Source organism: Paramacrobiotus metropolitanus, unplaced genomic scaffold, assembly GCF_019649055.1.
Source record: "Paramacrobiotus metropolitanus isolate TYO unplaced genomic scaffold, Prichtersi_v1.0 Parri_scaffold0000003, whole genome shotgun sequence".
In the NCBI taxonomy this organism is placed as follows: Eukaryota; Metazoa; Tardigrada; class Eutardigrada; order Parachela; family Macrobiotidae; genus Paramacrobiotus; species Paramacrobiotus metropolitanus.
In genome coordinates, this window is record NW_026570223.1 from 1,407,545 (window position 1) to 1,421,377 (window position 13,833).

The 13,833-nt window shown below is 44.2% G+C and overlaps 2 protein-coding genes across 4 annotated transcripts; one reads left to right on the plus strand and one right to left on the minus strand.

Annotated features, from left to right (window-relative positions):
* The first annotated feature begins 845 nt into the window (after positions 1-845).
* On the plus strand, positions 846-2,077 carry LOC129598245 (uncharacterized). Its single transcript, XM_055496070.1, has 3 exons — positions 846-1,312; positions 1,525-1,683; positions 1,946-2,077. The coding sequence occupies exons 1-3, from the start codon at positions 962-964 to the stop codon at positions 2,075-2,077; spliced, it is 642 nt and encodes a 213-aa protein (XP_055352045.1). The 5' UTR covers positions 846-961.
* Positions 2,078-6,920: 4,843 nt separating this feature from the next.
* LOC129594627 (BTB/POZ domain-containing protein 6-B-like) lies at positions 6,921-11,482 on the minus strand. Of its 3 annotated transcripts, XM_055491389.1 has the most exons (8): positions 10,496-11,482; positions 9,183-9,361; positions 8,901-9,107; positions 8,599-8,837; positions 8,361-8,517; positions 8,083-8,261; positions 7,876-8,011; positions 6,921-7,614 (listed from the first exon to the last, which is right to left on the minus strand). In XM_055491389.1, the coding sequence occupies exons 4-8, from the start codon at positions 8,679-8,681 to the stop codon at positions 7,102-7,104; spliced, it is 1,068 nt and encodes a 355-aa protein (XP_055347364.1). In that variant the 5' UTR covers positions 8,682-8,837; positions 8,901-9,107; positions 9,183-9,361; positions 10,496-11,482; the 3' UTR covers positions 6,921-7,101. The 3 variants fall into 3 exon arrangements, with proteins under 3 accessions (XP_055347364.1, XP_055347356.1, XP_055347371.1); XM_055491381.1 differs by having other exon boundaries at positions 8,599-9,107; XM_055491396.1 differs by lacking the exons at positions 9,183-9,361; positions 10,496-11,482 and having other exon boundaries at positions 8,599-9,158.
* Positions 11,483-13,833: the final 2,351 nt, after the last annotated feature.

Sequence of the window (13,833 nt, forward strand, 5' to 3'; positions counted from 1 at the left end):
TAATTGCTTTTTCGGTGTGATGTTTTCCTGAAAATTGAATTTAAAAGAAATGTAATCCAATCCTGTGGTATATATGCCGGGTTTCCCTTAGAGATTTGTTCGAACCGTATGCAAAGGTCACGGTTGCTTTTGCTATTCCATCGCTTAGTAATTAACAACTACTTGTGGAAACCTCATACCTGCTGTTTGAGTTAAGATTTTGATACTAATATTTTTCTTTTCTATATTCGTAAACCAACCCCTGTAAAACCAATTTATTTTTTTCAATTTAACGGAGTGCTATAACCGTTCAACAATCAAACTAGCACAAAAGAAACTACAAAGTACTTAACTCAAAATCATGGATTTCGAAGCCAAACAACGCGGTTGTATTAAAACCTGCTTAAGTTTTTATTCAGCCGTTTTAAAAGCTGTTGGATATGGGTGTTTTCCTCTTCCTCAAGCTGTTCCAGGCGAATCCATCTGGAAGCGCATTCTGCAAATTCTTTGGAGAGTCATCATCATGATTTATACTGTGCTGCTGATAGGTTTCGGGATTTGCAACACCATTCGCCGCATTGCCGCTATAACACAGGAAAACACCGCATCACCGCAAAGTACGACGAGCATGATGGGCCATATTTTTGCGACTGTTAGCCATCTTGGTATGTGCACTTTAAGCCTGTACACGATGTGTGTCCATAACAAGATTATGATACTGATGGATAAAATTGAAGTTTTGGGCGTCCAGTACTTCACAAAGCGCGACGAACGGTGGTTTTACGCTTTAGTATTTACAGTATCGGTGGTTTCTATTGCAAACTTTCTATGGCGTTTCTGGCCAATCTTCAAAGGGACATTGATTGTTGGGGACGGGAGTGATATTTCTGGATTCATATGGATACTACGGCATCTGAAATACAGCCATCCATTCACGTTTCTCTGCATTCGCAGCCTCTTTGTTGCTCAAAATTTCGTCTATATGTTCTCTTTGTCTTTTTTCCAGCTCTTCTTGGTGACGATAATGATAAGTGTGTCGTTTTGCTTTTACGCTATCCAACGTTCTTTAAAGAATGCAGTCGAAAAGGACAACATTAAGCTGGTGAGATCTGTAATGAGTGACCACACGGCAGTAGGTGATGCAGTTTCCGAACTGGACAACATTTTGTGCTTTCCAAGTCCCATATTGTTCATATACTTCCTACTGTGCATACTCGTGGGCATATCGGTGTTCACTGGCGGTATCGGGGAACCCGGCGCGATTGAAGTTTTCGGAGTTGCGACTGCCACTGTTATCGTTATGACAACATGCTTTGTCACCGTCACCAACCAGGTACCGAAGTGCTTAATTTTTGCCGTCTGCATTTATTTGAACAAATTGGGTTACGTGCAGTATTTGCATACCCACCATTACATTATTACTGTACAGAGCACTACTGTATTTTTCTTTTCTACAAGCTGCTGATTTTGCAGACAGTTGCAAACGAGCATCTATGAGTTTGACACAAGACATTAAAGTCTAGCAAATAAATCTATGATTTGCAGGCCGAGGCTGTGGTACCAGTGTTGTTGAAATTTCTCCGCACCGTTGATGATTGCAAGGAGCATTACCGGTTGTCCTTTTACATTACCAGTCTCCAGACAAACCGAGTAGGATTCACGTTCGGAAAGTTTTTTACTATAGACCGGACATTTGTCATATCGGTAAGTGTTTAGCGTTGCTAACAGGCTATAAACCATAAGTTTACCGGGAGGCAAATGCAATGAGGCGGTGGAATCGAGCACACCGCATCAGAGCGAAGCTGGAAGCGTCGTTTTTTTTGCGGTGTATATGTGAAATATTCCTTTGCGTCGGTTTTTTAAACCAAAAATTACCAGGACAAACGATATACAAAAACAATTAAGTACCCAACAAAAAGATTTATGCGTGTTACCTGTTAGCGATTATCTGGGACTATTGTTGCAGCTTACTGGTGCCCTTATCACGTACGCATTGATAATGTGGGAACTGGGTGATAAAGGGGAGTCAATGGAATCTCTATCAGATTGTGCAGTTCTTTGGAAGAAATGTGGAAACTTCTCGTTCGGTTCAACATAAATAACCGGCAAAATTGCACCTCCAACGCTGGCTTCGAGATCGATAAGCTCGTTATGTCGGCCAATTTTCCAATGAAAAGCCGCCATTTTAATTTGCAATATATTTTTTTACATATTTCCCTTAAACAGTTGTTTACTGAATTCGAGCATATCTGCAGATATGTAAAAAAATATTTTATTTTGCTGTAAAAAAATAATATTTTAATAAAAATAATTCGTACTTTATTTGCTTTCCATGTTGATACCATAACAGTTAATATTATTCCCCTTTATTATTCGTATTTCAGAACTGTGTAAGCGTACATGTTTAATTAAGATGGTGAGCATAGAAAGCACGACAACTACCGCCTCAGAGAGAACGCAATCCCGAAATGCGACGCGTATTGTTCCAACAGTTGTCACCCATATTAACTGATTGTCTCATACGAGATATCCTACAGTCACATTTATCCAGGAGGAAAACTGGAAACAGAAATTTCCCCAGGAACGTACGGAGGTAACGGTAACCCCACGGGGAAATTAAGGTGAAGCTTGGGGAGCGGGCTACGACACACCTTATGATTGATATCGCCTATGGAAATTTATGGTTAATTTGATAATCTCAACTTCAAGCCATGCCCATTAGTAACAGCTGGCAAATCCTACGATGATTGATGCAGCTAAAAAATACATTACACTGTGCCTAATACTACGGTAGTTTAATCAATATTTTACGAACTTGTATTGTATATTTTATAAATACCTATTCTTACGAAGTTTTGTGCCAGAGTGGAAATGTTTGATGAAACGGTCGAGACGTCTCTCGAGACTTTCCACTCATACTATTACGTAACTGAGTACATAAATATTTAGCCCAAGTGGGTTTACAACACTGTTCTGAAAGCTCAAGCTCAACAGAATTTTAGAACAACACTGCCGCAAACACCGAATTTCTCCTTAGAGATTTTGCACGAGTTGAATGCAAAGGTCACGTCTACCCCGGTAATTTAGCGAGTACAGTTAAAACCAAACCGTTGCCGCTGCTATTTGCAGAAGTTTTCTCATACAGATAGATCTTATTATTTTTGACGCCGACTCGCAAAACAGCTCTTCATTTATCCCGATTGCAGATAGAGCAGAAAAAATGGGTATCTATATCAAGCGACGCGGTTGTATTGCAAACACTATCAGCTTTTATTCCGCTGTTTTAAAGTTTGGTGGATATGGGTGTCTTTCTCTTCAAAAAGCACTTCCAAACGAATCCATTTGGAAACGTGTTTGGCAAATTCTTTGGAGAGTAATTATCATTGCTTATACCGTGATATTAATATTTTTCGCGGTTTGCAATACCATTCGCCGCATTGCGGCTGTATCGCAGCACAACAGCGTGTCGTCGCAGAATATGATGAGCCACATTTTTGCAATAGTTAGCCACTTGGGTATGTGCACTTTATGCCTGTACACCATGTGTGCTCACAATAAAATAATGGATTTAATGGGAAAGATTGACCTTTTTGGCGTCAAGTACTTCACAAAACGCAGCGAACGGTCGTTTTATGCTTCAGTGATTCTACTATCGGTGATTTTTACTGCGAACTTTCTTTGGCGTTTCTGGCCAACATTCAAAGAAACACTGATTACCAGAGACGGGAGCGATATTTCGGGATTCATATGGATGTTCCGGCATTTTAAATACAGCCATCCGTCCATGTTTCTCTTCTTACGTTGGCTATTTATTGCACATAACTTTGTATACATATTTTCTTTATCGTTCTTCCAGCTCTTATTAGTTATCATAATGATAAGTGTGTCATTTTGCTTTTACGCTATTAACCAATCTTTAACAATGGCAGTAAAAGAGGACAGTATAAAATTAGTTAGAGCAGTAATGACTGACCACACGGCACTGAGCAATGAAATCTCCCAACTGGACAATTTACTGAGTTTGCCAAGCTTCTTATTATTCGTATACTACATCCTGGTTTTACTCTCGGGAATAACCGCGTTTACTGGCAGCTACACTGAACCGGGAACGGTGGAGCTTTTTGGAGTGTCGGCTGTTATTATTATCGTTATGACAGCATGCTTTGTCGCCGTTGCCAATCAAGTAATCAATCTAAAATCATGATTATTGTGTAGTTTTTGCAGCGCGCTAGGGCATTCCGTTTTGCTTACTTGTACAAACAGAACTTAGCACGTACAAAAGACTGATAAGAGCATCGAAAACTTGGGTTCTGGCACATGACAATAAGACCCAACAAATGATGCATGTTTTGCAGGCCGATGCTGTGGTACCGCTGTTGCTGAAATTCCTCCACACTATTGATGACTGCAAGGAACATTACAGGCTGTCCTTTTACGTTACCAGTCTTCAGATAAGAAAAGTAGGGTTCACATTCGGAAAATTTTTCCTAATCGACCGAACATTTGTCTTATCGGTGAGTGTCACCTAAATGCATCAAGCATTCACAAACCATTTTAAAACCATACGGGAAAACCATTATAAAATCACGGTCGAATGGCAGAAGGAATTGAAAGTATTTTCCGGTTTTGAATTTGTTGCATTGTTACATACCGTAGGAAGTTTTCATATGTGTCGCAATTTGTACAGTAATATAACTATTAGCACATCGTACTGGAATGTAAGAAAATCGTGATAATTTTAGTTGAAGTTGCGTGTTTGTCTGATAAAACCTGTCTTGGACTTTTGTTTGCAGCTTACTGGTGCCCTTATCACGTATGCACTGCTAATGTGGGAACTGGGTGAGAAAGGGAAGTCAGCGGAATCTATATGTAATTGTTCGGCAGTTCTCCAGGAAAAATGTGGAAATTTCTCTCTTGGCTCAGCGTAATACAAGTACACTGGCAAGTATACTTTACCGCCGGATTCAAGTCGAAGATGTCGGCTACCAACATCCATAGGGAAAGACGAAATACAATCACAATTTTTCCTGAATATTCGAAGCAGTTGTTTTTTCAGTTCGAGTATATCTTGCAGTGAAAGTCCATGGCTTTGCTTATTGCTTTGCAGTTTTGCATGCATATATGCACTGCTTCGTGCTACCAAAATTGTTTATGTAAAGCATTTGATCTTGGTGCTGATGTGGATTCGTGAATATTATTCATGTTTTACTCGTTTCATTTATGTATTGTAGCTACGGTATTATTGCACCTCAAGAGTCTGTAAGAACACATGTTCAAATAAAGCTACTAGTTAGCGAAGAAACAAGGAGCATTAGTCCAGGGGGAACGAAGTCCCATGTTGGGGGGCGCAATGTTTATACAGTGTTATGCCATATCCTAGCAATACTGATCCGTGAGGAAATATCTCCGGACCAAACGGAGGTCAATGGCCATTCTGGGGGAAAATTATGGGAATGCATGAGTTGCGGCGCAAGCAGGATGCACCCTGCATCGGTGTTTGGCAAAAGAATGAAATTGTTTGCGCAAGAAACGGGACTGTATGTTGTAACTCAGGAGTTTTACCGAAGCACGTTAATGATTAATTTGTGGTATTGCTTATTTCATGTATAATGGATTTCTTTCTGCCTTTCCAAGCTGATGTACTCTGTACGTGTATCATATAATATAGATATTATAATCCCATTAAACTAATGATGAGCTTGTACTTGAACTGTCACAATACATCAATAATAATTAATGATCTCTACTGAACATCGGTGAAATGGGTGTCCGCCAAAGCTGTCTCAGGTTATGTCTGGCTCCTGGCTATCATATTCTTCGTATTTGTGGATACGGATGTCTTTCCGTTGGACAGCAAACCTCATCAAAGTCCTTATGGAGTATCGTGAGAATTATCTAGAGGCTGTGGATAATACTTTATATGGTTATGATTCCGGTGCTGATCAGTGTAACTTTTTACATGTACTTTACAACGACAGAATCGATACAAAACAAGCCGGTCCAAATGTTGGTTAGCGGATATCTAACTAGCGTGCAAAAGGGCTTCTTGTGGTTCGCCTGTAACATATTCGATTTGATCGCACAATGGTGCGCTGAGTGTGATAAGACAATTTGACCTTTATAGCGCAAATTACTTTAGTGAACGCAGCAAAAACCGGCTTTACATTATAACTGTTATCTCGTATCTCGGTGCATTTGGTATTTGGTTGAGTTACATGTACCCGAATTTTATTTCCTTGTTTCTGAGTGGGAAAGAAACTGAGACCATAGGATTTCTTTGGATAATCAGGGAGCAGCAATATTGCTATCCCACGTGGTTCTTTTGTGCAAAGATATTGCTTTTCTGCATTACGGCTACTATATCGCGCATACGACTGTTCTCCAGATGTTAATTAATCTTGTAATCGTTATCATTGCAATCTTTGTGCATGCATTTAAATGCGCTCTGGAGAAAACAGCGCTGCAGAAAGAGAAATTCCATGCAGTGGAAAGGTTACTCATTGCCTATGCGGCATTCACCGAAGACATTGCCCACCTGGATTCCGTGCTAAATGTCCCTAATTTCCTCTTGTACGTCTACTACTTGGCCTGCATCATGACGGGTATAACGGGTTTAAATTTGATAACGGCTTTACCGCCGAATACTCGTAAACAAAAGGAAAAAATGCATGGAAATGTTCGAAGAAATGGCAACGTTTGAACTTACTGTGTCTAACCGTTACCGTCTGTATTCTAGAAGCCCTACTATGGCTATAAGCGGTACTCGTAGCAAACATAATAAACATGCTAAAAAACACACACATTAGCTTAAGAAAACTGTGCTGTGAATAACAAACATTAAGGATAATCAAACACGAAGAACGAGTCAATTCTTTATAGATTTCTAATAGATTTCTTATCGCGCATTTCTCAAATAAATAACCATCCCATACATATAGCCATCTGTCGTATAAACCCAAAAAAATTTACCGAGTGAAAGGGCACAGCACACTCAACACAGCACCAATACTATCACTTGCCAAAAGGCAATACAGTTTAAAATATAAAACACTAAAACCCTTTAGTAATTTTAGTGCATCTTAAAAACTATAAACCGCCATTTTCATACGTAACGCTCACATTTCAAGACTTAACGACTGCACTACGTCTTTTCCCTTGAACAACATATTTTAATGTGAGACGGGCAAAGTCCACCGACATCTCTCGTAAGTGCGGATAACGTTGGACAACGTACTGCTCACCGTTGGCTCGGCGGTACGTAGCGTCATAGAACTCTCCCTCAATTTCCACCTGCAGCTTTCGGCCCGGCTTCAAGACAACGGCCGCTCGCACGATCCGTTCACTGTCGCCACTCTCTTCAGCCGCTGGTTGAGTCAGACAGCGCCACAAGATTTCCCCCTGCCGGATGCCGATGATCATCGCCGGCGTCCAGATAACCGGACGCGAACTGGACTTAATAAAGACTTTTTCCTCATGCTGGAACTTGATGTCCCCGATACGGTGGACGGGTCCGAAATCGGGATGGATGGGGCCGGTGCGCGGCTCCGTGGGGAACGGCAGCTGTGGTTTTACCTCGGACTGGGTGTGCTTGTACTTGTACAGCTCGTACCCCTCAGACGCAAGCAGGAGGCCACTCTGCAAGCAAATACACAGCTTCAACAGTGAACACAAGCTAACCGCCGTATACTTAGAGGATCTCCGTATTAGAAACGTTGTCGCCACTTTGAGATTTAATGTGCAAACACTCAGCTATTTTAGGTTGTGACTGGAGCAATTCGACAAGATTCAACGCTTAATTCGAGAGTGATCGTACGAGTAACATTCGCGTAACATTAGCTGATGCACATTATTATGACTACTACCGGGTTTGCTGTATATTTTGGCTAACGCACTGACCTTTAAGGGCCCATCAACCAGCTGCGTATCGGTCAGCAGGGGAAACCGCACGAGGAACAGCGCATCTCCTAGCATCGCACGCCGATTGGCGGCGGACGGATCCAAGTTGTTCGATTCGCATGCGTTTCGCGCCCATCTAGAGGAAAAAACAAGAATTCTAGGTGATCGCACAATCATGGCCGGACCAGCACCGTCCGCCGTATGTACCTCTCAACTGCCAGATAGATGTTATGTTCCTCGGCCGACAGTGTATTACGCAATAGAATCATCTCGAGCATCTCCTTTCCAACGGCCGCAAAATCTCCCAACGCGATGACATCGTCCGCGGATCGGTCGATGAACTGCAGACAACTCTCTGCAATCTTTTCAGCACGACGTTCAACGCCCTACAACCGATATACAACCGTATAAATATTAGGCTAGAATGATCGTACAGATATAACAGGGATAGGACTAATTTAAGCAATTACAGAAGTTTGACCAACATTTTTCAGGAAAATCAGACAGTTCTCCGTATTCAGCTGGGTGCTAACGAATTCACAGCACTTGTCCACTAGCAGCGGCACTTCGTACTTGTCCGCGCACAGCAGTGTCTGGATGACGACGTCCACACGCAGATCGACCGTGTCAGTGTACAGGAAACTGCAGTCGAGTAAATACAGTCAGGATGTACTTCTGCGTAATCATAATATGTTGATAACCAACGTTACGATAATCTCTAACCTGAGCATATTGGCAAACGCATCGGGAAGAACATCCGGAATGTCGATCACCTGGCGTTTCTCAGGCAGACTGCCATAGAACATGGTATATCCTCTGTTATATGGTAGCAGATCAAGCAGCGTTGGCTCGGACGGTACCAGACTGCCTACTGCAGAAGTCAGTATGGCCCCGCCTCCCCACCGCGTGGAGTGCGGATCCTCCGAATCCTGGGATGTTTCGCTCCGAGGACGTAGCGAAGCCTGCAACAGGGGTGTAAGAGGAGAATCCTCTTTACACACAGCAGCCGCCCATCCGCCGCCTACCTGGTTGGCTCAAGCTCAAGCACAAATATCTTGATCTTCGCCAACAGCGGTGATGGCACAGTGGCTGTGCTACGTGGATCTCACTCGGTAGCCAGCGGTTCGATTCCGCTCCATCGCCATTTTTCGGAATTTCCTCAACAGACAGGATCTTCATCTGACCGCCCTCCCTCGCTGAGATCATCACGGACAGCCGACTTATGGCTGCCTCTGTTATATGGAAAAAACAAGAATTCTAGGTGATCGCACAATCATGGCCGGACCAGCACCGTCCGCCGTATGTACCTCTCAACTGCCAGATAGATGTTATGTTCCTCGGCCGACAGTGTATTACGCAATAGAATCATCTCGAGCATCTCCTTTCCAACGGCCGCAAAATCTCCCAACGCGATGACATCGTCCGCGGATCGGTCGATGAACTGCAGACAACTCTCTGCAATCTTTTCAGCACGACGTTCAACGCCCTACAACCGATATACAACCGTATAAATATTAGGCTAGAATGATCGTGAGCGCAGGCGTACATGCGTACACCCTCGCTTTGGCAGTCTGTTGTGTATTCATTGCGCGCCCGCCTTACGCGTGGCGAAAGCATGGTGTTCTGCGCGCACCCGCACTGTGTGGCGGCTACGTGCACATTTTCACGCTTGCTGCAGTCAGCAATGCGGAGTTGTCCACGAGGAAATTCTATCGAATTTAGTCTGGTTATAAATTTCTAGCAATCACGCCGTTTCTCGCTTTCTGTAGCGTAGGCGTATTTATAGCATTGCTAGTCTTTTGGTAGGCAGAATTCCGTCAATTCTGTTCCTACGCGTGAACCTTCATCAGGTCCACGCTCATATGGTAGCAAGAGTCGTGTTTCTCCAGGATAATCTGTGAGTTTTTTCCGTCCATCCGACGAGGTGTGGAAGAAGTCTCGCGAGAAAGGGCTCGCGTACGGTCCAGTGGCGAAGGAGCGTTTGGATCTCGACAGCAGATCAGCACCAGTGTGTCTCTACTGAGTAGAGCACGCTGTACTGACCTGACGCGATCAAGGCTACTGAAGTAGCTCTGATCGGAGGGGCACAAGCGCCGAAAAAGATCGCCGCAAGAGGCAGAAGCCCGAAGGGGGGCACGAGTGGGCAAGCCACTTTTGGCTGTCGGGTGTGGAGTTTTCAGGTGCGTCTCTACTGAGTAGAGCGCACACACATTATACGCGCTCCCCCAAAAAGGAGGTCGAGCGCCCCTGTCGTTGCTAACGTCAAGGCACGACAGAAGACCCGCAGCCAGCAAGTCTTTTGGTCGACGCACCGCTGCGTCCTGTCGCATCGAGACAGAAGGGGTTAGCGACTGGCCCAGGAGAAGTCAGTATAATCGTTGGAGGAACTGGAGGATTCGCGGAAGGACGCGCAGGATCGATTTCTGGATCACGGAGACGATCAGGTCAGATTTTCGTTTATTAATTTCGCCATTGGCGTAAGGGTAAAATTTGCAATTCTGATTGGTCGGTGATGAGCTGAGCAGAAAAGTAGGCGGCACTTTTGCACACGGCGCGCTAGCGAAAATTTTCGGATTTTGACGTGACGTCACTCTGCCTTATAATTTGAAAAACAACTCACCTGATTGGTCGTTTATAAACGCTGTGATTGGCGCAGACGTAAAGCTAAAGTTAGCTTAGAAGTAAGCCAATTAGAAGCTGAGATTTCGTAAGGAGGCGGAGTTTTTGCGCACGGCACTCAAGATTGTGACGTAGCTAACCAAGAAAATTTTCTGAACCAACTGACGAGAAGTTGACCTTTACCAAAAATTTTGACGAGATTGATGACCTTTAGCAAAAGCTAAAAGCTGAAGAAATAACGTTCATTCTGAGGAAATCTAAGTTGATTTCTTAATAAAATCGAAAAATATTCTCAGGTTAGACATTTCTGACCGAAGTTGATAGTGACCTTTAAAAACGAAAAATTCGGGAGAAAAAGTGACCTTTAACAAAGTCGGAGTAAGCGTTAAGCTGAAACAGTTGATGACCTTATTGAGTTGAGTTTTGCTGAAGGAAGAGACCTTTACGAGAACTTAGTTAAATTTCTGAAGAGAAAAGTGACCTTTAGAAAGGACTTAGATCTTTTAAAGGCAGAGTGACCTTTAGCAACTGAGCTCGTACGATACGAAGTGACCTTTAGGCCAGTGCTTGTTACTGTTCACGTGTAAAAGTCGCGTAACGTAATCTAACACACGTGTCAGAAACATTATTAGCATCGTCCAAGTTATCCGATCATCAATAAACCCAAAGACATGGATCAAGATACAGACGGTAATGAACCGGTCTCAGCGGGTAGTCAGAGAGAACGGTCAGAAAACCCTTACGAGCGGAAATTAAAGCCGTTCACACGTCCAGTGGAACATGAAAGAGCAACTCGAGCTCAGAAGACCTTTGGGAGGAAGGACACCAAAGGTTCAGAAGCCACATACCAAAAGGCTCTGAAGGAAACCTTGAACAAAGAGAGCTCGAGTGATGGAAGTCAAAACTCTGGACGGCACGCCGATGACGGCACGGTAGACCAGTCAAAGGTCACCGAAGAGAGAACGGCTACGGATGGACAGAATAAAGATGACTTGAAGGCCGAGACCGGAGGAATGGCACGGTCGGCCGAAAAGGTCAAGGAGGAAAACGCGGACCAAGCTGAGAAGGGAAATACCGAAGTCAGCCAAAAGGTCACCGAAGGTGGTGGCGCCGTCAGCAGCGACATGCTGATTGACGAAGGAAAGGTCAAACAGGATGACCTTTCGGAAAACTCACTGTTCTTACAAGAACAGCTGGAAGAGAACGGTACCAGCCCCACGTCAAGTGACAAGTTTTACACTGACGATGAAGACGAAACGACGGTACAGACGTCTTTCCATACGGCAATGAAGGAGGCAAACTTAACGAAAGGAATGTTTGATACGACCCTCCAGGACAAGCCAGAAGAGACCTTTGAAGGAATGGCGTCAGGAAGAGCCGACGACCGGGACCAAAGGTCACCATCACCAAAAACATCCGTAATGAATGGATTAAAGCAGCGTGTCAAGGAACTCGAGCAGTTACTTGACGAGAAGGAGAGCCAAGCATTCGCTGCCATTCGAGAACAACGGAATAAAACTATCGAAGTCGAAGCAAGGCTGTATGTGATGGAGCAAGAAAAGGTCACGCTCGAAGACGAAGCGCAACAATGGAAAGTCAGATTTGAAGTTCAGAAACAAGCAGCGGAAGATCTAAGGAAAATGGTCGAAGATCGAGACGCGGAAGGCATACTCATCGCAGAAGAAGACGGTCTGTCCGAGGAAGCAGCTGAAAGGTCACAGGAAATAGCAGAATTGAAAATGAGCGTGACCTTTTACAGTCAAAGGTCAAGGAGGCCGAGAAAAAACGTGACGAATCTCTAGCAAATGCGACGAAGTTCACCGGAAAGGTCACCAGCTTGACGGCTGACATCTCGAAACTGAAGGATGACCTTAAATTACGCGAAGACCTTGTCAACACGTTACAAACAGAATTAAAAGAGATGAAAAGGAAACACAACGAAGCGGAAAGCCAGAGAGATCAAGCAGCAAAGGAACTGCTTGAACTGGCTGAAAAAACAAAAACTGAATTCAAGCGACTCAATGACGAAATCGACAACCGAAAGAAAGAAGCAAAGAAGTGGTTGAAGGAAGCACAACGGTGTGACGAACGGGTCACTGTGCTAGAAGTCGTGAATAAAGAAGGAAAGACAGAAAATGAAAAACAAAAAGAAGAGATCGCCAAATTGAGCGACGAATCAGTCGGATTGGCTACTTCCGTAATGGAAAAGGATGATAAAATTACGGAACTAAAAGCCCAACTGAAAGCAGTTGAGGAAGAATGCCAAGCGAGAGGAAGGACCCTCGCAGACAGAGCGGATCGTATTACACGATTGGAAGCAGAAGCTGAGATCCTAAAAGCAGCGAAAATGGATCTCGATAAGACCCTTGATAACAGGGCCAGTACAATCCTCGAGCAAATGAGAAAGGTCACCGAAGCAAACAACGATTACGAGAAACTGCGGAAGGACGCAAATGAAACCGTGAGACAGCTACAAGAAACAATCAAACAAAAAGACGAAGAAATCAAGACTCTCAAACGCTCGGCAAAACAGAAGGAAACTGAGATCCAACAGCCGGAACGAATCGAATCTCCGCCCCCTGGATATGGCGAAGTCCACACCGTCGAAGGTAGCTTCCATTTCCAAGCTCCCTTAAAGACGGGGACTGGCCGAAGCGACGGCCGTGATGAAGATAAGGTCAAAGCTGAAAAGGTCACCGACGATACTGAGTTGGCGAAGGGGCACTCAGGACCGATCGGTGGGGTCAATCCCCGGCAACAAGAAACAGGACCGAGGGAAACAATCGTCTACAAATCTGACCATCAGCCAGACAATCATGAAGATCCACGAGTTCGCCAAAACGAGCAGGAAAGGGTAGCTCGTGAAGAGGAGAGGCGAGAAAGAGAATACCGCGCGGAATACCACGCTGAAGCACAGCGACTCCGTCGCGAAGAAAGGGAATTCAGAGGGATCATGAGAGCCATGTCCCGGAAATCCGCACTGATTGACTTCAATGGCAACCGAGAAGCCTTACTCGGTTGGATCCGTCAGGTCAAGGAGACTCAGAAGACGTATGACCTTTCGGATGCAGCAATGATGCTGGAAGTCGCCAACGCAGTCAAAGGGGACGCGAAGGCATGGTTTGACGCGGAAAGAGAAATCGATGACGAAGAAGAGGCGGAAGAGTTAACCGTCGATGAATGGATGACAAAGTTCAAAGAACATTTTGGCGATCGTGACGAAGGGGTCAACGCCTTACGAGAAGCGATGACGAGAAAGTTCGAGGCTGGCAAAGAAACGCTTGACCAGTTCTATCAGGCGATCATGCGCTTCAAATCGAAACGGATCATTACAGAGAA

What these genes read in the sequence shown, in the direction of transcription:
- LOC129598245 (XM_055496070.1), top strand. Translation starts at nt 962, where the DNA reads ATGTTCTCTTTGTCTTTTTTCCAGCTCTTCTTGGTGACGATAATGATA. An exon ending in TTGTCACCGTCACCAACCAG is followed by an intron (nt 1,313 to 1,524) that starts GTACCGAAGTGC and finishes TATGATTTGCAG; the next exon opens with GCCGAGGCTGTGGTACCAGT. An exon ending in ACCGGACATTTGTCATATCG is followed by an intron (nt 1,684 to 1,945) that starts GTAAGTGTTTAG and finishes CTATTGTTGCAG; the next exon opens with CTTACTGGTGCCCTTATCAC.
- LOC129594627 (XM_055491389.1), bottom strand. Translation starts at nt 8,681, where the DNA reads ATGTTCTATGGCAGTCTGCCTGAGAAACGCCAGGTGATCGACATTCCG. An exon ending in GTCTGATTTTCCTGAAAAAT is followed by an intron (nt 8,262 to 8,360) that starts GTTGGTCAAACT and finishes TATCGGTTGTAG; the next exon opens with GGCGTTGAACGTCGTGCTGA. An exon ending in ATCTATCTGGCAGTTGAGAG is followed by an intron (nt 8,012 to 8,082) that starts GTACATACGGCG and finishes TTTTTCCTCTAG; the next exon opens with ATGGGCGCGAAACGCATGCG.